The sequence below is a fragment of the Ursus americanus genome, chromosome X (assembly GCF_024610735.1).
Source record: "Ursus americanus isolate L20-20 chromosome X, mUrsAme1.1.p, whole genome shotgun sequence".
NCBI classification, from domain to species: Eukaryota; Metazoa; Chordata; class Mammalia; order Carnivora; family Ursidae; genus Ursus; species Ursus americanus.
This window is the reverse complement of record NC_142164.1, coordinates 30,395,373-30,415,308: the sequence shown is the minus strand read 5'-3', so window position 1 is coordinate 30,415,308 and position 19,936 is coordinate 30,395,373. Positions and strand designations below refer to the sequence as shown.

General features: G+C 49.1%; 1 protein-coding gene across 2 annotated transcripts in view; it reads left to right on the top strand.

Annotated features, from left to right (window-relative positions):
- Positions 1-19,936, top strand: part of DOCK11 (dedicator of cytokinesis 11) — a 183,821-nt gene continuing 163,885 nt past the window's right edge. For both annotated transcript variants that reach the window (XM_087859834.1, XM_087859833.1), the window contains exon 1: positions 1-308. In XM_087859834.1, the coding sequence (XP_087715960.1) occupies positions 207-308 (102 nt within the window). In that variant the 5' untranslated portion in view covers positions 1-206. The remainder of the gene's footprint in view (positions 309-19,936) is intronic.

Below are 19,936 nucleotides of genomic sequence, written 5' to 3'. Positions count from 1 at the left end.
GGACGGGGAGCGCGCGAGCGAGCCGCGGAGGGAAGGAGGGAACGAGGGAGGAGCCGCGGCCGGGAGGGAGGAGCCGCGGGAGCCGCGCCGCCGCCGAGCTGCGATGTGGCCGGTCGGCCGGCGGGTAAACAGAGGGAGCAGCCGCGGCCGTGGCCGCCCCGGCCCGGGGCAGTGAGTGCGCCCGCCGCGACCTGCCCGTCGCTGCCATGGCCGAAGTGCGCAAATTCACCAAGCGGCTCAGCAAGCCCGGCACGGCGGCGGAGCTCCGGCAGAGCGTGTCCGAGGCCGTGCGGGGCTCCGTGGTGCTGGTGAGTGGCCGGGGCACCGGGCGCCTCGGGCGACGCGCTCCGGGCGAGAGCGACGGGCTGGCTTTCCGCGCGCGGGGACGGGGACGGGGACTGGAACGGCGCCGGCGGCGGCCGCCTGCGGCGCCCCGCGCTCTCTTTCTCCGCTTCAGTAAGTTTGCGCACCGGCCGCCGCCGGCCGGGGTCCGAGTCCCAGGTGCCCGGTGACAGCGCGGCGGCCGCAGAGGCGTGCGCCTGGCGGGACGCCGACGGGCGTTCGGGGGCTCGGCCGGCTGCGCTGCAGGCGGGCGCTCGGAGCCGGGGCCCGGGCCCGGGGCGGGGGGGGGTGAGCTGGGGAGCGGACCTCGCGCTGCCCTAGAGCCCGCACAAAGAGCCGGGGACCGGGGCGCGACGAGATCCTGATTCCCTCCCGCGGGCACCTGAGGCAGCCGCGGCGGAAGGATGCGATGAGCGTTTTGCACACACGCACACTCGCGCGCGCGCGCGCGCACACACACACACACACACACACACACACACACACATTGTGTACACAAAAAAAGAACCCCACCCAAAAAGCCCCGGTCTCCCAAGCTCGGGCGGGCGGCGAGAACAGAGGAAGCAGAGCGACTTCCTCCCGCTACTAGGGAGAGGGTGGTGATGGGTGGCGAAGGGGTGCTGCTGCTGCCGCGGAGGGAGGGAATTGCAAACAACGGGGTTCCGGGGCGAGTGCGCGCGGGGTCTGCCGCCGCAGGGCGAGGGTGTCCCCTGGGACCCGGGAGAGCTCCAGAGGCGAGGAGATGGGGCCGTGTTTGGGGGATGATGGTGTGTGCCAGTCCAGGGTTGGAGGACCTGGGTGGGGGTCAGAGCCCCACGGCTCACGGCCTGGGGTGCCTCCGAGGCGGCTGGGCTGGGGGATGGGGATTTGAAAGCGTGTTGATCCCCTGGGAACTCTCCATCGCACCCTCAGCCTCCTCCGGATTGTCTGGCTCAGGAGGAGAGCGAACGGGTGCTAACGGGCTCTCGTCCCTTCCGTTTTCAAGACGCTCGTTGCCAATTTCCTGGACTAGAGAGCAAACCCTAAATAAGCCATCAGACTGGTTAATTAGTGTTTGTTTTGTTACTTTGGGTTTTTGTTGTTGTTCTTCGTTCTCCTGTCTCCTTTCCCTCTACCTTACGGCGTCTCATCTGCTGCGTTTAAATCTCACCATTTAAGTGTGGGCTCTTTTTGTTCGAACAACTTACCATTGGAAGGCAACTTCACAGCTTTTCCTTGTAATTTTTCTGTTGATCTTGTAGAATCTGCGATAAAGCCAACATTAAAGGGAGGCCAGGGGCTTGAGCCCAATAGTGGAGAAAGTTGACATTAGTGGGAGCTCTGGAGGAGGATCAAAGGTAAAATATGTACCTTTGAGATAAAGATCTGATCCCTAATAGCTACAACTGTGCAAAGCCAAGTGACTTTCAAGAAATCTCTCTATCGTGGCTGGACCCTTGAAAGTTTAATCCTGCTGTTTAGCAGATCTAAACCCAGACCTTTAATGTTGTTTTAATGGACTTGGCTTATTGTGTGTCTCACTGATTTTAGAATGAGGTCCTGTTAGGGTCAGATTGGAACCTCGACTGTCATCACAGCCAGTTGAGAGAGGAAGGCGAGCCGTGTGCAGGGCATCTATACCGGGGCTCTCTTGGGTGATTGCTGACAAGTGAATCAATCTGCCTAGCACGGGAAACGCTTTCCTAAATTCCGGAAGAAAAAAACCTTGCTTGAGCAGGGGTGGTTGGCCCTCCGCTGCTTGGTGCGAAGAGAGCCTGTGATGGGGACAGATGGTCTCAAGAGAAGAGGGCCTTGGCAAACCTCCACTGGGATTTGACCAGCATTCGACCTGCCACCCTCAGCAGCAAAACTTTAATATTGGCATTCTTGCCCAGGCTTTTCAGGTTTGTTTAAAAAAGATTTGTCTATTTATTTGAGAGAGAGAATGGCAGGGAGGGGCAGAGGGAGAGGGAGCGAGAAAATCTCCGTTCCCCACTGAGTGCCGCTCCATGCGGGGCTCAGGGCTCGATCCCACGACCCTGAAATCGCCACCTGAGCAGAAATCAAGAGTCAGGCGCCTAACAGGCTGAGCCACGCAGGCGCCCCAGGCTTTGAGGTTTGTAAAAGAATTTTGTGTAGCACAGGTGCGGCTGCCCCTTACCGTTGGCTCTGTGGCAAAGCCGGCAGAACTGTTCGTGGGAGCAGATTTTTCTGGGAGCTGCTGCCAGCCTGGTTTACTTGGGACTGAGGGCACAGATGTTTACCAGGCAAGGTGGAGGAATGATTTTTATTTACTACTCTGGTATGTGATCCACATTGAGATTTTAGGAGTTTGGGGGGGGGGCAGGGACAGATTCTAGAAATCCAAACCAGTGAATAGCTATTGAGCCTTTCTACTATGTTCGAGACGCAATGGTAGGTGCCCTGTGGTTACATGTGAATGTGGTTGCCATTTTCTTCATTTGTTTTTATTAGTTCCAGCCCGGGTTGGGTCTTTGTATGTGTTTGTCACCTACATGAGGCAGACGGCTCAATCTGAGATTATTCACAGCACCTTGGCCAGTGCTGTGTGCAAGCAGTTCAGTCAATGAAGAAATAAGGAAGCAGCCTTACATGGGGTGCATTCCTCTAAGCGGCTCTTTCTTGGCTCCTGCTTTTCTGACACAAAGAGCCAGTCACCGAAGTTAGTAAAGCCACGGGTGGCTGGAACGCAAGTGGACCCTGTTGCAGCTGCCACCATAACTTGGGATTCTTTTCTGATGTAAGCCCTGAAGTGTTTATTAGGGACAGCTGAAGTAGGATTTACACTCGCTTTAGGGCTTCAATATGGAGTCACACACAGGAGTGCCTCAGAGGTGCCGTGGGTTCGGTTTCATACCAGCACAGGCGAGTGACCACCGTCATAAAGCGAGGCAAATGCAATTTTTGGTTTCCCAGTGCATAGAAAAGTTACGTTCACACTCTCCTGGAGTCTTGTTGAATGTGCAATAGCATCGCGTCTCACAAACAACGTAGATGCTGTCATGAAAAAAATACCTCAGTGCTAAAAAAGTGCGACCCATCATCTGAGCTTTCAGTGGGTCGTCATCACCGATCACAGATCACCGAAGCAAAGGCAGTAACAATGAAAAGATCTGAACTATTGCAAGGAGTAACCAAAATGACACAGATATGAAGGGAGCAGATGTTTTTGGAAAGACGGTGCCGAGAGAGACTTGCCCGATGCAGTTTGCAACAAATCTTCAATTTGTAAAACACGCAATTAGCAGCAAAGCACAATAAAGCGAAGTGTGATAAAAAGAGTTCTGCCTGTATTCGTAGGATCTCACGAGGGAGCCATTCCCACAGCAGGTCACGCTTTCCTCCGGTGTCTCTCTCGCTAGAATTTGGAAAACCCTCCAGACTGAACAAATATACAGCAAATACACAGTAGCTCCTGTTTAGATGGGGTTTTGTCTTGTTTTTTTGGATTTTTTTAATTTTTAATTTTATTATTATTTTTTCCAATTATACCCTTGTTGGCACGGTGCTAAGATCATTCAGTTTTGCTCGCTGTTTGAAGAACTCAGAGGGCCTGGGCTGTATAAAGCATGTAGTCACACTTTCATTCACTTATTAGTACTTCCACCACTCTATTCACTAAATAATGAAGCAGGCAGGGAAAGAGATTGGTGGCTGCATTTTTCTTTAAGTTTGACATTTATATGAAGGTCAGTTTTAACCGAGGGAAAGGGATAATTATAGAATTAACCATTGGCAGGGATTTCCCAGGAGGGGTTTGGGGAGGAATATTATAACCTGAGAGTGTATGTGATTAAGAGAGAAGTGTTTACATATACACACATTGAAAATGCAGAGTTTTAACGGTGTTTTTGTTGCAATTCAGGCTATAGCTATTTGTGCCGGGGTGGGGGAGACACAGTCATTTGGGTAAACCTCTAGTGTTGTAGCTGCCCTTCAGGGAGTCATTGTGTCAGCCTGGGAAGGTCCCTGGTAGGTGTTTAAATACTGTTCACCTGCTGCTACAGAACTTACCCTCAATTGCTTGTGCGCGGAAGGATCTGGAAAGAGTTGCTAGATAGTCCGGGCTTTAGCCCCTTGAGGCAGGGTATTTCCCTGGCTGGCACAGGCTGGATGTCATCTAATAACTCCGGTACAGAGAAAAACTCCCCCAAAGCCAAGAATGGCTGAAGCGTGGCCGCAGCTGTTGACTGCCCCAACCCACCGCACACAACTACCTTTGCTTGGAATGCTTGTTGGGTTCGCATTCAGGAAAGGCCTGAAAACCAATATGCTGTCCTGCCCCCTCTTCCCAGGGGGAATTTGTGGAAAGTACCTTAATATAGGACCAAACAACACTGTGGAATAAAGCCGGTTGCCTTGGGCTTCTTGACCAAGGGTTTCCAGCGCTCAGACCTAGCTAGGCTCGGGCTGAACTGAGCTGGGGGACAGTTACCCCAAGTGTTGGCACCTAAACAGGAGGTAGGCTCCCTGCTCCCCTGGGCTTCTCCAGGTTGGGGGCCCCGGGGCAAGCTACCCCTGAAGGATCTGTCCAAAAGCCCAGTGCAGAGTTCGCTGGGAACCCTCTTTGAAGCACCAAATAGCAGAATTTGTTTTCCAAGACAAACATGTGCAGGAGATCCCTGGATTGAATCCTTTTTCTAGTCTAATCAGTGGTAAGCCTTTTTTAAACGTTTATTCCTTTGTTACATAGTAAATTCATCCTTGTTGTAGAAAAGTTAGAAAACCAGACGAGAATAATCATCTCATTTGCGCAGAGAGACTGTTAAAATTCTAATGCGTATAGGTGAAGACTCTTTCATCTCTATGTGTGTACATATCTAGGAAAGCAGACGGAAAATACCACGCAAACTTTAAAATAATTTTTTCGCTTATTAATATCTTATGGACATTTGTTTCTTCTCTTCCGTCAATATAAATCTACATAATCGTGTTTAATGATGGCCCAAAATTCCCCTACGGGTGTACGGTAGGTCGTCATACTTTATTGTGTGATAATTGGATAGTTTCTAGTTTTGTGGTGTTAGAGACGGGAGTCGTACAGTACAGTAGCTGCTAGACACCTGTGCCCATTTACGTTTACATTAACTTTAAAAATTGGCCCCTTTGCACCTGCCACAGTTCAAATGCGTAGTAGTTACATGTGGCTTTGTGGCTACCACATAGGACAGCGCTGCCAGAGAACATTCCCGTCATTGCCGGAAGTTCTCTTGGACAGCACTGGTGTAAACATTAACGGATGAACATCTTGGAGCAGGCGTTTCCGAACTTGCTAGATTGTCCCTTTAGGGGGAATTTCCAGCAATGGAGTTGCTTGCTCCAACATTAGACACATTTGTAGTATTAAAAAGCCCACTGAGAGCGAACTGGTGGTTACCAGAGGGGAGGCGGGGGTGGGGAGGGGTGAAATCAGTGAAGGGGATCCTGAGTGTACTTATTGTGATGAGCACTGAGTAATGTATAGAATTGTTGAACCACTGTATTGTGTATCTGAAATATAATGCTGTATGTTAATTATACTGGAATTTAAAAATAAATAAATGAATTAATTAAAAGAAAAAAAAAAGTCCCCTGGAACATACTGTCCAACTGCTGTGCAGAAAGTTGCTGGCATATACTATTTCATCAGAATCCACACATGTTCAGCCCCCTCTCTCATGCCAGCACTGGTTATTAATATTTTTTAGTCTTTGCAGTCTGATAGGTGGTAGGTAGTACAACGCTGTTCGAATTTGCATTTCTTCGGTTTCTCTTGAACAGTTTCTCATATTGTTGATTTAGCCATTTGTATTTCTTCTTTGGGGGATTTGAGCGAACCTTCTTACAGACCTATTTCCTGGTTTGTAATTCTTGCAATAACGGTCTCAACCCCAAGACTCTGTTTCGATAAGTCTGGGGTGGGGCCAGGCATCCGTATTTTTACAAACTACCCAAGGTGATTCTGAGGTGCCCAGAAACGCTGATCTAGACCACTGGCCCTCTCCAGGCAGGCATGCCCCCTACATATACCCCTGACAAATGATGATTTAGCTTCTCCTTAAACACGCCCTGCCTGTTAGGAGGGGTATGCTAGAAAAGGCTCTTGAGCTGAAATTTACTGTGTTAAGTTCTGCCACCGCCAGGCCTAGCTCTGCTGTTCGGAGCCACACAGAATATGTTTGCTTCCTCTTTCACATGACAACCCTTCAAATATTTGGAGACATGCACCATGTCATTTTTTTTAGAGGGGGGGAGGGGCAGACGGAGAGGGAGAGAGAGCATCTCAAGCAGGTTCCATGCCCAGCATGAGCCCAACATGGGCTCGATCCCACGACCCTGAGATCAGGACCTGGGCTGAGATCAAGCGTCGGACACTTAACCGACTGAGCCACCCAGGCGCCCCAACACCGTGTCATTTTTCACAAAAGCCAAAGAGACTTCATTTCTTTCCTCTATTTCTCACATGACTTGGTTTCAAAATTCTTCACCATCATGGTCATCCTGTTTGGGCTCTTTTCCAAAATTTCAGTGTCCTACTTAAAATGTGGGAGGCAAGAGCCCAGTCTCGAGAGTCAGACCTGGGCTTGAACCTGGCCTCGGTCACCTGCTTGCCTTGCGAACCGAAGCAAGTAACCAGATCTTATTTTCCTCATCTGTGAAATGGGAATAAATAGTACCTACCTTGTGTGCCGTTCTTAAGATTAAAGGATGTAGTGTATGGAAATTGTCTGATGTATAAGTAATTCATAAAGGTTTTAAAAAAGAGAGAGAGAGCTGGTGAAACAAAGGTGTTCTAGAAGGGTCAATCACAGATGGGGGAGGGGGCAATGTTTCTTGCCCTTTCTAGATATTAGCAAGAAGTCAGGGGCAGTGCATTCATCTCTATGCCCAGTGTCTCTCACAGTGCCTGGAATGCAGCGGGCACTCAGCAGAAAATACACTGGCAGCAGTATGTAGGATGGACAAGGTGTTGGGTGACTGGAGGCCAGGTCACTAGTTAAAATATAGTTACATAGTTCCGGAGACAGAGATAAAAAAGGCTTACCTGAGGCAGTAAGAATAGAGATAAGGGGGAGGATGTAAGAAGTGTTTCTATGATAGAATCAGCAGGATTTGGGGATTCTTGAAGGGGGAGGAGAAGGGGGCAGGAAGAAGGGGGAGGAAAAGAGGTGAGGAGGTGGAGTCAAGATGGCGCTGAGGTTTCAGAGGCAAAACGAGTTTGGTGATAGGGGAAAGGAAAAGAAAATGAGCAGCCTCATCCCGAGAGGGTTGTCAGGACAAAACCAAGTTTCAGTTAAGTCAGGCTTAATGTGGCGAGAACATTCTAGGGAATGGCTGAGCATGTAGTGTTGTGTTCTGGCAAGAGGCTAGAGGCTAGGGTTCCTTTTTTTTTTTTTTTAATACTTATTTTTAAGTAAACTCTAAGCCCAACGTGGGGCTTGAACTCACAATCCGGACATCAAGAGTCACATGCTCTATCAACTGAGCCAGCCAGGCGCCCCAAGACTAGGGTTCTTGAGGGCAGAGAAGTGTTCCAAATGGGATCAGGAAGGGGAGGAAGGAGGGGGGAGGGCTGAGATGAGATTGTAGGCAAGATTAGCTGATTAAAGAGGTTTGCACCTTTGGGGGTGATTAGGGAAGTGGGAGGCAGGGCGTGGAGGAATGGTCTGGAGGCCAGCCCCAGACTTCCAGTTAGAACAGAGATGGGAAGTTAGGTCACCCCCTGGGCAGCTCCTCCTCCCAGGGTTTGAGCTGCAGAAAAGAGGGGCTGCATAGGAAGTTTCCTGCCCTGAAGGGACTCACAGGTCCGGAAGGGAGATTAGATGTATGCAAATAACCCAAGAGGAGAAGACAGCAGTTGGCGGGAGGCTAGCGAGTCTGCCTTCTGTGTGTTCAGTTAGTGACACCCTCTCTGCCTTGCCCGCCCCATCATCATCATCATCATCTTCTTCTTCTTCTTCTTCTTCTTCTTCTTCTTCTTCTTCTTCTTCTTCTTCTTTTTTTTTTTTTTTTTTGTGATCCTTAACGTTTTTCAAGAGGTCGGTCCTTTACGGGTTCAACAGTGTTAACTAGGCTTTTGCTAACGCACACTGTTCTATGGCATTTCCCACATTTATTTGACTACAGAGGCCTTTTTTTTTTTTCAGTGAGCTCGGGGAAAGTAAATGGTGACGTCTAACACTCAGATTCGTCTATAGTGTACATGTGTAACCCACCTTGGCATTCCTTTACTTGACCTCCATGGACTGGAAGAAGGGCTTGCTACCCTCCCAAATCCTTAGTACTCCACCTCAGAGGAAACCTCCCCCCCTTGCTTGTTCGTGGGAATTCCATTCAAAGGAGTCATTTACCTGCCTGGGTGTTCCTTTACAGAATCATTAGTGAGGCATGTTGAAGAATTCTTGTTGTCGTTGTTGTTGTTTTTAACACAGAAAGGAAGGCCAGAAACCACGGGAGGGAGAAGGAGTGCAAGCTGTTTTCCCTTTTCTGTGAACCCAACAATAATTTTATGATCCACATCTCTTCGGGATTTCGATCCCTTGGTTTCCTTTAGCTTTTGTCAGGAGTGCGGGGGGCTCGTGGGTCACATTGGCCTGTTGCCTCATAGCCACCTAGAGCCAGATGCCTTTTTGATTCTTGCAGGGCCTCACGCCAGAGGCTCAGAGCAGTCACTGGGGCAAGTCTCCTCGAGCTCCCTAGCCTGGAAGCTCGGGCCTGTGAGAGCAGCGTGATGACAGAGTGGGATCTGGAAGGACACGGCCCAGGTTCAGAGTTCAGCTCGCCGCTTACTGGTTGACCTTGGGTCAGTTATTTAACCTTCTTGTGTCTTGATAACCCCTCCTGTGGGCTTGCGGAGAGGCTTAAAGGAGTCGTGGCTTGTGAAGCACTTAACATGGGCCTTGACACGTGGCTCTGCCAAGTGTTGTTGGCTCTCTTGAATATTCCCAGGCTTTCTGGTGGGCAAGAAGTCTTTTGGGTATGTATCACAGGTCACCAGACACAAGTCAACTGGCAGAAGGGAAGCACTTCCCCTGGCCTTTTAGCTCCTTGCTCCAAATCACGCCCCAAAATGGGAGCTACATGGGCAGCCAAGACTCCTACCCTTCCTAGAAGAATACACTGGCAGGTGCGAGCTTGGGCTCTGGATCTCTGGCAATTCTTGCCTTCAACCTAGTCTGATGGATGAGTGAGTGGGAAGGCTGGTCCTCTAGGAGGGAGGAACACCCGGGCCGTGCCTGTGGAGGAGGCCCTCTGGTCTGGGGAACTCGTGTGCGAGGCCTTTGGCAAAAGCGCTGACCTTTACGACGGTCTGTTCAGAGCTGTTCACGCAAAAGGAGGAGTTAGAGGAGAACTGAGCTCTGTATGGAAAAATAGAACTCCAGTGCTCTTTCCTTTCCCTCTCAAAACTTTCTCGACATCCCTTTCACTCATTAATCTTCACCTTTTTTTAAAAGTGAATATTGAAATTCAAATTCAAGTGCCTTTTTAAAGATCTGTTTTGGAAACATGTATTTTAGTGGAAAACTCTTCAAGCCTCAATGTCTCCCAAGAAGTGAGTGTGCTTTATAGTCAGCTATTCCGGTTTTGTGGTAGCAGGATAAGTTCTATTAGGAAGAGTGCATACAGGTTTCCAGCGTAGTCGAAACGATGGAAAATATGGCATTGTCCACACACGACCTCGCACAATCAGGCCTGAATTTGCTATTAATGACTTCCTGCAGTTGTTCTCCACCTTATTTTCGTTGCCCATTGAGTTTCGCATTCCCAGGAAGTTGTATTTTTGTAGTTCTTGACAGCTTAGGTTGGATCGTATATGTTTCAAGCTGCTGAGAAATGTTCGAGGCTATTCTGATACTGAAGAAGCCGCTTTCCCATCATGTTGCTTTCCCTTATGACTGGACCGTTTTACCGGGTGAGACTTAACTAAGAAGTCAAGTGTTCTTCCAAGCCTCCAAGACAGAACATCTTTATGTGAAGTGTTTCGGGGAAGCGTGTCACGAGGCTGGGGAATGCGTTTGGTGGCAATGTTTTTTAGACGACGAGACCTCGTATTTTTATAGCCCCAGGCTTACGAAGGGTTAAAAATGTTGTTCGACCTATGACCTGGCATGTTGGCACAGGTCACTACTGAACACGCACCACGTTGTTCCCACCCCTGTTGTGTGGAAACGGGGGAGAGACGCAGGCTGTAGGCTGTCTGTCTTTACCAAATCGCAGAACAGGTAATGAGCTCCAGGCGTCTTGCGTCCTAGCTTCCGGCCTAGACTCCCCAAGAAATCAGGCGGAGGAAGCTCTTTTCGTGTGGTTTTGGTGATGGTCTCCTCCTCCTTGGGAAACCGTGTTTATTTCTGGGCGAGCTTAGGTCTCGGAAGTGGGAAAGTAGGAGGTGAGGACAAAAACAAAAAAATCAAAAACAAAAAAACAATAAAAGAGGGATGGGCTTGTTACTGAGAAATGTGGGCAGAATCCGTATAGATTTTTCCTTGCCCAAGTAAGCCTGAGGATTTTGAGAACTGTTTGCAATTGGCCGTTCTTCCTTTCTTGGCAATTTGAATAACTATATGGAAAAGAAAATCTCCAGAACACTGGCTCTGCAGAGGTACCTGGGATCACATTCATGGAACTGTTTTTATGATTTTTTTTTTTTGGTGCGGGTTAGTGCTGCCCCCAGAACAACCCCTATATGTCTCTCCAGGCCTTTGATGTTAGTAGCTTAGTTTTCCCACTTGAGAAACCGCCATCTTTGCGCCTCGCAAGACCCGGTGTCAGTACTCACGGTGTGCGAAGAAGAGTCCTGTGGGCATAACCAGTTTATTTTGTTAGGGTACCAAGTTCCTCATGCTTCACCGCAGTAAATGGTTTCCTAGACACCCGAAGGAGGGAATACCATCTGTGAGGTGCCTAACTTCCCACCAAGAAATAACTTCCATCCAGGAGGCCACTGAATCAGCTGTTGCAAAAACTTGAACGACATCATTATTTAAAAGCTCCTAGGGGTCAGTAGCTCTCCCTCTCTCCAGCAGAGGGTTTCCATCGTGCTCTGTCGCTTGTAGAGCCAAGAAGTTTCTTCTGGCTAACCCAACCCCAGGGGAGAGGTGCTTCTCCACTACTGGGGGGCCGCCATGACTGTCTGTGGAGGAATTGTGCTCCTGTCCGCCCCTTGCAAAGGAGCATTCGGGCAGAATGCTCACCGGCAGAGCCAGAAGAGGAGTCTGTAAGGCTCCTCACTTCAGTTCTGCAATGGAAGACCGGCTCTCTCTCCCTGCCTCCCTCCCTCCCTCCTTCCCTCCTTCCCTCCTTCCCCCCTGTCTCTGGAGGTACTGTGATGTTCACTGCTGGCTCAGCAACTTCTCGGGCTCAGAGACTAGCCTGGGCCGAAGAAGGTGACATCAGAGGCTGTGAATCCAAAGCTCAGGTCCTGGGCCTCAAAGTCCTATAGGCCGCTGGATCTGCCCTGTATTTAAAATTCATTTCTGCTCACTAGGTTTTATTTTCTTCCTTGTCCCCTTATGTCACTGTCCCAGTCATGGTGTCCTTGTCTTACCCCATCCCCTGTATCTAACCCCCCTGCCTTGGCTTTCCAGGCAATTGCATAGTTCCTCTAGAAGTTAAGTTCTGTTCTTCTTGCTCGTCCTGAGGAGGGCTGCCCTACCCTCACTGGGACCATAAAACAGCTTGAGCTTGGGGCACCTGGGTGGCTCAGTCGGTTAAGCATCTACCTTCAGCTCAGGTCATGATCCCGGGGTCCTGGGATCAAGCGCCACGTTGGGCTCCCTGCTCAGTGGAACATCTGCTTCTCCCTCTGCCCCTCCCCCTGCTCGTGCTCTCTCTCTCTCTCTCATAAATAAAATCTTTTAAAAACACAACCCCAGCTTGAGCTCAGCACAGTGGGATTAGTGGGCTGAAGGGGTGAGCGTCTGCGTAGAGAATTCAGGGGAGGCCAAGTGCCCACGATGAGGAGGCCCAGCCAGTGGCCCTCCTGAGGGTTGGACTAGACACGTGACCTTTTTCATTTGCTATGACTGCTGTGACAAACTGCCACAAATTTAGTGTCTCAAAACATGAATTTATTCTCACAGTTTGGAGGTCAGAAGTCCAAAATGGGTTTCACTAGGCTAACGCCAAGGAGTCAGTCAGCAGGACGTCACTTCCTCCAGAGGCTCTAGGGAAGAATCCATTACCTTGCCTTTTCCAGCTTCTAGAGGCTGCCTGCATTCTTTGGCTCACGGCCCCTTCCTCCATCTTCCAGCCAAAAATGGCTGGTCAAGTCTTTTTTAGGTCATGTCACTCTGACACTGCTTCTGTCATCACATCCCTTTCTCTGATTCCTACTCTTCTGCCTCCCTCCTTCACTTAGAAGTGCCCTTATGATTACATTGATCCCTCCTGGAGAAGCCCAGATAATTTCCCCAACTCAAAATCCTTAATCACATCTGCAGAGTCCCCTTTGCCATGTAAAGTAACATAGACACGGGTTCCAGGGATTAAGATGTCAGACCTCTGTGGGAAACCATTCTTCCTACCACACAGGCATTGCTGGAGGTTGAGGAATGGTGAGATCCCGGGGTTGGGTTCTCCACACGGATACTTGACATGGCGGAGGAGGACCAGGGATCCGATGGACTGGTAAACTGCTAGCCAGGTACGGAAGTCTTCACAGATTTCAAATGAGGAAGCACAATCCCTTTTGAGAATTTTGGCTGAAAGAAAGCCATACAGGTCTGCAGTCTGCAATTTCAATTTGGATATTTTCTTGAATTCTTCATAATTAAAAAAATTTTTCCCACACAAAACTCCCTCAGTCTGGAGTTCTTGTAAGTGGGCACTGCTCTCAGACTTGAGGTGTTTCAGGATACAAGCTGGCCAGACACTTAGCAGGCACTTAGCCAGCTTCGGCCTATGGAATTTTCCACCCCCAGCTAGAGAAAAGAGTAGTGAGGTGTGTGTGTGTGTGTGTGTGTGTGTGTGTGTGTGTGTACGTGTACGTGCTCACACGTGCGCCAGTGTGTGTGTGTTTAAAAGAGAAAGAGATGGTTTCACATCACGGAGAATAACTCTTCGGTTGACTAGCCCCAAGACACCTCTCACGTGTGCTATGTGAGAGACACTTCACTCATCTGGAAGGTCAAGATAGACCAGGCATGGCCTGCCTGCATTTCCAAGGTAACTGCAGGACCCTTTTCCAGAAATGGGTTTCTAAAACACGTGATTGGAGAACCAGCTAGAGGGACTGGAAAATCTCTCTGATCTCCTGGTTTCATGATGATTTCAACTGAGAGAGAAATTGAAACTTCCTCTCTTCGCCCAATCCGGTCGCTGCCATCTTAGAGACACACCACAACAACTCACTCACTGGCTGATCACATGGGCACCGGCCCTCCTCACCCTGGCAAGGGTAATATCCCTGATGAGCTGGAGGCAGAGAGCTTTACTGCTGTGAAGGAAGCTCTATCATAGATGTGGATTGCATTTTCTATTTTTACATCGATTCTAATCGGCCATGACTATTTCTCTGAGGCCCGGCCTAGAATTTCTCAGGCCCTTCGGCTAACCTGGCTGTAGTACACTGAAAATTGTGTAAAAGGTTGGGGGACCCCCCCCCCCCGATTTTGTTTACAAAATCTACAGGGACAAAAGCTGCACTAACCATCTTTACTTTCTCCAGCTACGTTTTTCCTTTCTTCCCCCCTCCGTAGGAAAACAGTTCCAATTCTCCTTATCAGCCATCTCACTGAAAACATTCAGATGTTCTCAGTGGAATTAGCTTAAAAATGGTTTCTAATGTATGCGTGTACTACCAATCTATGCTAATCTATAAAAGATGGAAGACTTGTTAACTGGAGTCCTGTTTAAGTCTTCTGTAGAAATCAGTGTTTCCTCCAAATGATAGGCTCTTTCCCTTCAGCCTGGCTTATTTTATTTTATTCTGTTTTATTTCGTATTGTTTTCCTGATTTACTGCTTTCTGTTTCAGGGCTTTTTCCTTTTTTACTGGCCCTCCTCTGAACTTCGTGGCTTATGGGTAGTGTGCATTCGATCAATGAGCTTCGCGACAGAGTCGATGCCTTAGAACTCTGGAACGTGTGGGACTGTGGTATATACCAGAAGGAACTAGAAACCAAGTGTGCTGTTGGAGAGGGAGCTGGGGGTGGGGGCTGTGCTGAGCTGTGGACGGTGACTGCCTTAGCTGAGAGAAAAGATAGATACTTTCCTTCAGTGCGTGCCAAAATCTCAAGGGAAATGCTTTTAGAATGGTTGCTTGAACCGAAGCAGAGAATCTATTTCCACTGATTTCTTGTTGAAGGATTAAATCTACGGAGAGCAAGGTGGAGGGGGCATGGGACTTAATCCGAGGAAACTAAAGGATACAAAAAAGTTCAGACTGAAGGGAGGGTTGTGTTTTTTTTGTTTTGTTTTGTTTTTGTTTTTTTCATTGTAATAGACCAGGAGACCAGAGATTAAAATATGAACTATATTTAATGAGCATAGCAGTCTATTTTTAGATTCAGATAGGAAGAGCTTCAAACCCTTTAGAAATTGTACTAGGTAAATGGAACGGTTTTCTCGGGGCCCACAGGGGTGAGTAGACTTTCTTTCAGGGGATAGAGGCCGTGTATACTGTCAACTGGCATCATTCAGGACCCCCACGAGTGAGTGAAGGAATGTGGTGGATTGGATACTGGGGTGCAGGTGTAGATGGAAGTCGGAGACTTGTGACCGCCAGAGACGTGTGGAGGCCAGCTTTCTTTTGGGAGCCAAGGGGGGAGGGCCTGGTGAGCCTGCCCTCACTTCCTCCGTCCTCAGGTGGAAAAGCAGTGACAGCCCACCCCTGGGCCAGACCCACGTTTCTCAAGGCAGCAAACCCTCCTAGATGGGAATGGTAGCAATGGCGGTTGCCCCTCCTAGCCCTTGAGATTTTCTCTGAGACTGGCCCCCTCTGGGCCTGACTTTCTCTTACTCGACTAAGTCCTCTCCCTTCCACATTGCTTTCTGCCCCTTCCCACCTTCTGCTACCCTCTAACTGTTCTCCCCTCCTCGTGATTTTCCTCAAGTGCTGCTGGTGGTGGCCTTCACCTCTCTGCACTGCCACCTTCTGGGAAAATCTGTGTATCTGGCTCCCTGGTCCAGCCCCAGTGCCAGAGGTCTCCCATAGCCAGCCTTTCGCTGCTCCCTTCCGCCATGCTCTGGGGAGCTTCCTTCTGAGGTGGGCACGCTCCCACTCTCCCTTTCTCCTCTTTTTCTCACCTCTTCCTTCCCCCTCTCCTCAGCGTTTGGCCACAAAGTGTTCTCCAGGGGACAGAGCCATGTTTATTTTTTTTAACCTTTTCTTTAGCCAAGGATGGAAAATTCCAGAAGCCTGAGCTAGTGATGGCCGGGTGCCTTTTCTGGAAATCCAGTGGCCTGGATGCCAAGGAAATGTCGTGGAGCTACACATCTGGCAAGGTTGTCCCCTAAACTGGCCTGGCTTTGGACTCAGTTCCAACTAAAAGAAGTGGAGGTTCTAGCTGCAGAATTATGGAATAAGAATGAAGAGTTTAGGAAATGAGATAATTTTAAAAAAAGAAAGAAATGATATAATTACAGATACAGAGCCCAGTTTACGTCACTTTGTTTTTTTCTGCTGGGTTTAGTTGGGAAAGAGTGGCCTTTGGCTTAGTAGACCTTTCAAAAGTGAAGCATGATGAAGTTCCCGTGGCTTACTTTAGCGGAGGATTTTGCTCTGTTGGGGCCATTATTTGGTACATTTCGGAGTGGGTTTCCCGGGGAGGGCAGGAGCATCCTCCCTGTTGACACCAGATGGAACTGAGGAAGTCCATCCCATCGTCATGTTTCTTGCTCCCTCCCTGGAGGAACCATGTAAGCAGGATTTCGTCCCCATGTTCAACACAGTTCTTGTCTTGAAATAGCTAGAAAGCCACTGCCATGCTGCTGCTTCTCAGGAGAATGAGGGGAAAGAACAGAATCCTCAAACCCAGAAAAATACTACCTCTACCTGCATTGGCTCGGCATTGCTCTAAGCAAGCACCCGGATTTCTTGGTGGGGCCTTCACGCCCCTTCCTGTCCACCAGTAAGGCCTGGCCCACCCTTCAATTCTCTTCTCCCGCCCCATCCCTTCCCACGTTCTGGACATTGGCCACACTGGGCCACTGTGGCTCCCCAAGCACACTTGCCCCCTCTTTCCCCTCCAGTGCCTTTGCACATGCTGATTCCTCTTCCTGGAATGCCCTCCCAGCCCCTTCCCTGCTCCAGGGAATCAGATCTGTCCTACAGGGTTTAGGTCAAATGGCCATCTCTCCCACCCCACCCCGCATTTGGAGCACATTGCTCCTTCTGCAGGCTTATCCCCTGCTTCTAGTTGTATTGATTTCTGGGGGGCTGCTGTAACAAGTTACCACAAACGGGGTGGCTTCAAACAACACGTTTATTTTCTTGTAATTCTGAAGGTCAGAAGCCCGAAATCGGTATCCCTGGGCTGCCCATCCACCCGGAGAATTTAGGGAAGGATCCGTGCCTTGCCTCTCCCAGCTCTGGGGGCTGTCAGTGTTCCTTGGCTCGTGGCTCCATCACTCCAGGCTCTGCCTCTGTGAGCACATGCCTTCTCTTCCCTTGTGTCAGATCTCCCTCTGCCTCTTTCCTATAAGGTCATTTGTGATGGCGTTTGGGGCCCAACCCAGTAATCTGGAATGATCTCCTCACCTCGAGACCCTTGATTTGTGTAAGGACCTTTTTGCCATAAAGGTAACGTTTGCAGGTTCCGGAGATGAGAATGGGGGTCAGATCTTGGGGGTGGGGGGGCATGTTTCATCCTACCACACTAGTTCTCTAGCTTTAGGGAGAATTGATTTCATTCTGCCCAGAACTACGGTTGACAACCTCTCCTGCCCATTGGAGTGTAAATGCCTTAAGGAGCTGGCAGGAGAGTGAAGGGAGCTCGTGGATACTAGCCAGAGCGCCAGCTGCAGCCAGCGAGTCCCTGGACCATCTGTATTGCCCTGGGCACCCGATTTGCCTCAGTGGAACTTCCTTGTGCTCCTTTGTGAAATGGAGATAAGGGTACCCAGCCGCAGTAGGCCTGGCAGAGTTGTTTATAACAGCAAAACCAACAACCCACCCCCACATTTAAACACCCTCGATGTGCAAAAGTAAGGGATTGCCCAAAGGTACACCCATACACCAGAAATCCATGCAGTTGTTAAAATGACGTTACTGAATTCCCTCTGTGGCCTCAGTTTCCTCATCTGTAAAATGGAGATGATAGTTCTGACCTCAGCAGGCTCTTGCAAAGATCCCGTAAAATGCCACAGTAAAGCACCCACAGCCAGGCCTGGAACATAGCAAGCGCTGAATCAATGTCGTTATGTTCAAAGGAAACATGCCCCGGAGATGGGTGTGACGGGGTGTGTGTTTTTATAGTGTATGTGTGTATATAGACTATGAACAGTATGGGGGCGCCTGCTCAGTCGGTGAAGCGTCTGCCTTTGGCTCAGGTCATGATCCCCAGGTCCTGGGATTGAGTCCCGAGTCGGGCTCCTTGCTCAGTGGGGAGTCTGCTTCTCACTCTCCCTCTGCCCCTCCCTCCCCGGCTCGTGCTCCCACTCTCTCTCTCTCTCAAATATATCAATACAATCGTAAAAGAAAAAAGATATGAACAGTACGTCTTTTTGGATGGTGGGATTAAAGTTGTAGTCTTGCTTTGCTTTCTGTTCTGCAAATGTTCCTTTATTTTGCATGGAGTGTGTATTATTTTTGTAATCAGAAAAAGTAGAATTCCAGACCAGTTCCATACTTACCTTTCAGGCTTGCTGTATTTATGTGTCATGTATCAATATATATGTGATATGTCATATCTGTATCATAATTAGCATGGTGCTATTATGGTTAAGATAATTTCTCCTCTAATATTGCAGCTCCCTGCGCACTGTTTTGCACACCTCATGGTCTCGGTCTGTTGAATCAGTGAATTGAGGGTGGTCTAGAAATTACAGACTTCCAGTTCCCATTTGCTTTTCATTCCTGTCTGCTGAATGAGTCCCCAGGTTTTGATCACAGCTCATATTCTACAAAGTGAAGTTTCAAAAGGTATCTACATTTAAACACGCAATATATATGCCTGCATGACTACGTGTATCTGTATAATATATTTTTTTTAAGATTTTATTAGAGAGCACGTGCACGAGCAGGGGGAGGGGTAGAGGCAGAGGGAGAAGCAGGTTCCCCGCCCAGCTGGGAGCCTGATTGGGGGGGGGGCTAGATTCCCAGGACCCTGAGATCATGACCTGAGCCAAAGGCAGACGCTTCACCCACTGACTGAGCCACCCAGGCACCCCTATTTCCTGTTTTTTTAAAATAAACTTTGAGAGGAATAAATGCCTACCTTGAATTTCCTAAAATGTAAATTTCAATTGCTCTCAACCTCCTTGCATGCGGAATGTGCCTCAGGTTGCTGAAAATCGCAGCCATCCTTTACTGGCATGAATAATATCAATCACTAGAGGGACTTAAATTTCAAGTAAAGCTAATTAATAGTCGATAGGCATGGATACTGCAGAGATTTCTGGGTGCAATTTTCCTGATTTTGCACATGCTGTGTCTCCGGTCTTCCGTTTAAAAATAATCGTAGACTTCTTGCGGCTTTGGGAACACACGGATGGGAGAATGAGAAATTAGGAGCTTTGAAATGGAAGGTCTTGCCTCTGACATTTAAGATCATTAGATTACGGTGCGCAGCTTGGCGAATGGGGCCTTTCTCCCTGGGTACACAGTATGCCTTTCTTCTCCCATCAGCACGCATGTCCTTGAGTTTCTTTCTTTCTCGTGCCTTCTCTTCTTCTGTCTTCTCCCCGCTCCCTTTTCCGTTGCTCACTTCCTTCCCGCCTCCCACTCTGATCATTATGTCAAACCGACCCACAAAAATCGATTTATTGTATTTAAACTGGGTTTGGAACAGTTCTTCTTCATCACTTGAAAAGGAGGAGGGTGGGAGGCCCGACCGGCCAGAGCACGGTGGGTCTATTCTGTAGGGCGCTGTCATGGGCGATACACGCTGTTAGGTGTTTGTTAAAGCCCGTAGCATGGACGAGAGCAAGAGTGAAGCCTGATTTGAACCGTGGACTCTGGGTGATGATGATGACGATGATGGGTGAATGTAGGTTCATCGGCTGTAACCAGTGCGCCTCTCCGGTGTGGGATGCTGATCATGGCAGAGCTGCTGGGAAGGGTGTGTGGGCTGGGGGTGCACGGGAACGGAACTGTCTGTACTTTCTGCTCCATTTTGCTCTGAGCCTAAACCTGCTTGAAAAAAAGAAAAAAAAACCTATTTTTACAAAGTAAGATGCATGAAATATGGCGTTTTTCTTTTTGTGAAAAAGAAACTTACATGTAGCTCTTTTGTGCTTCTGTGGACCACTCATTCTTCCTGCCTGTCGGGGGTCCTCGTTTTCTCCCCCCATCCCTGCTAGTTTGGAAGGTTGTTTTCCCCGCTCTCTCACCAACTGGTTTGGCATGAACAGGAAGACTAGCCGGCGCGGACTGAAGCCTTTGAAGGCTGAGGAGGAAGAGTGCTAGGTAAAAGCAAAGCAATTGTGGCGTTAGAATGGGGAGTGATGAGTCAGAA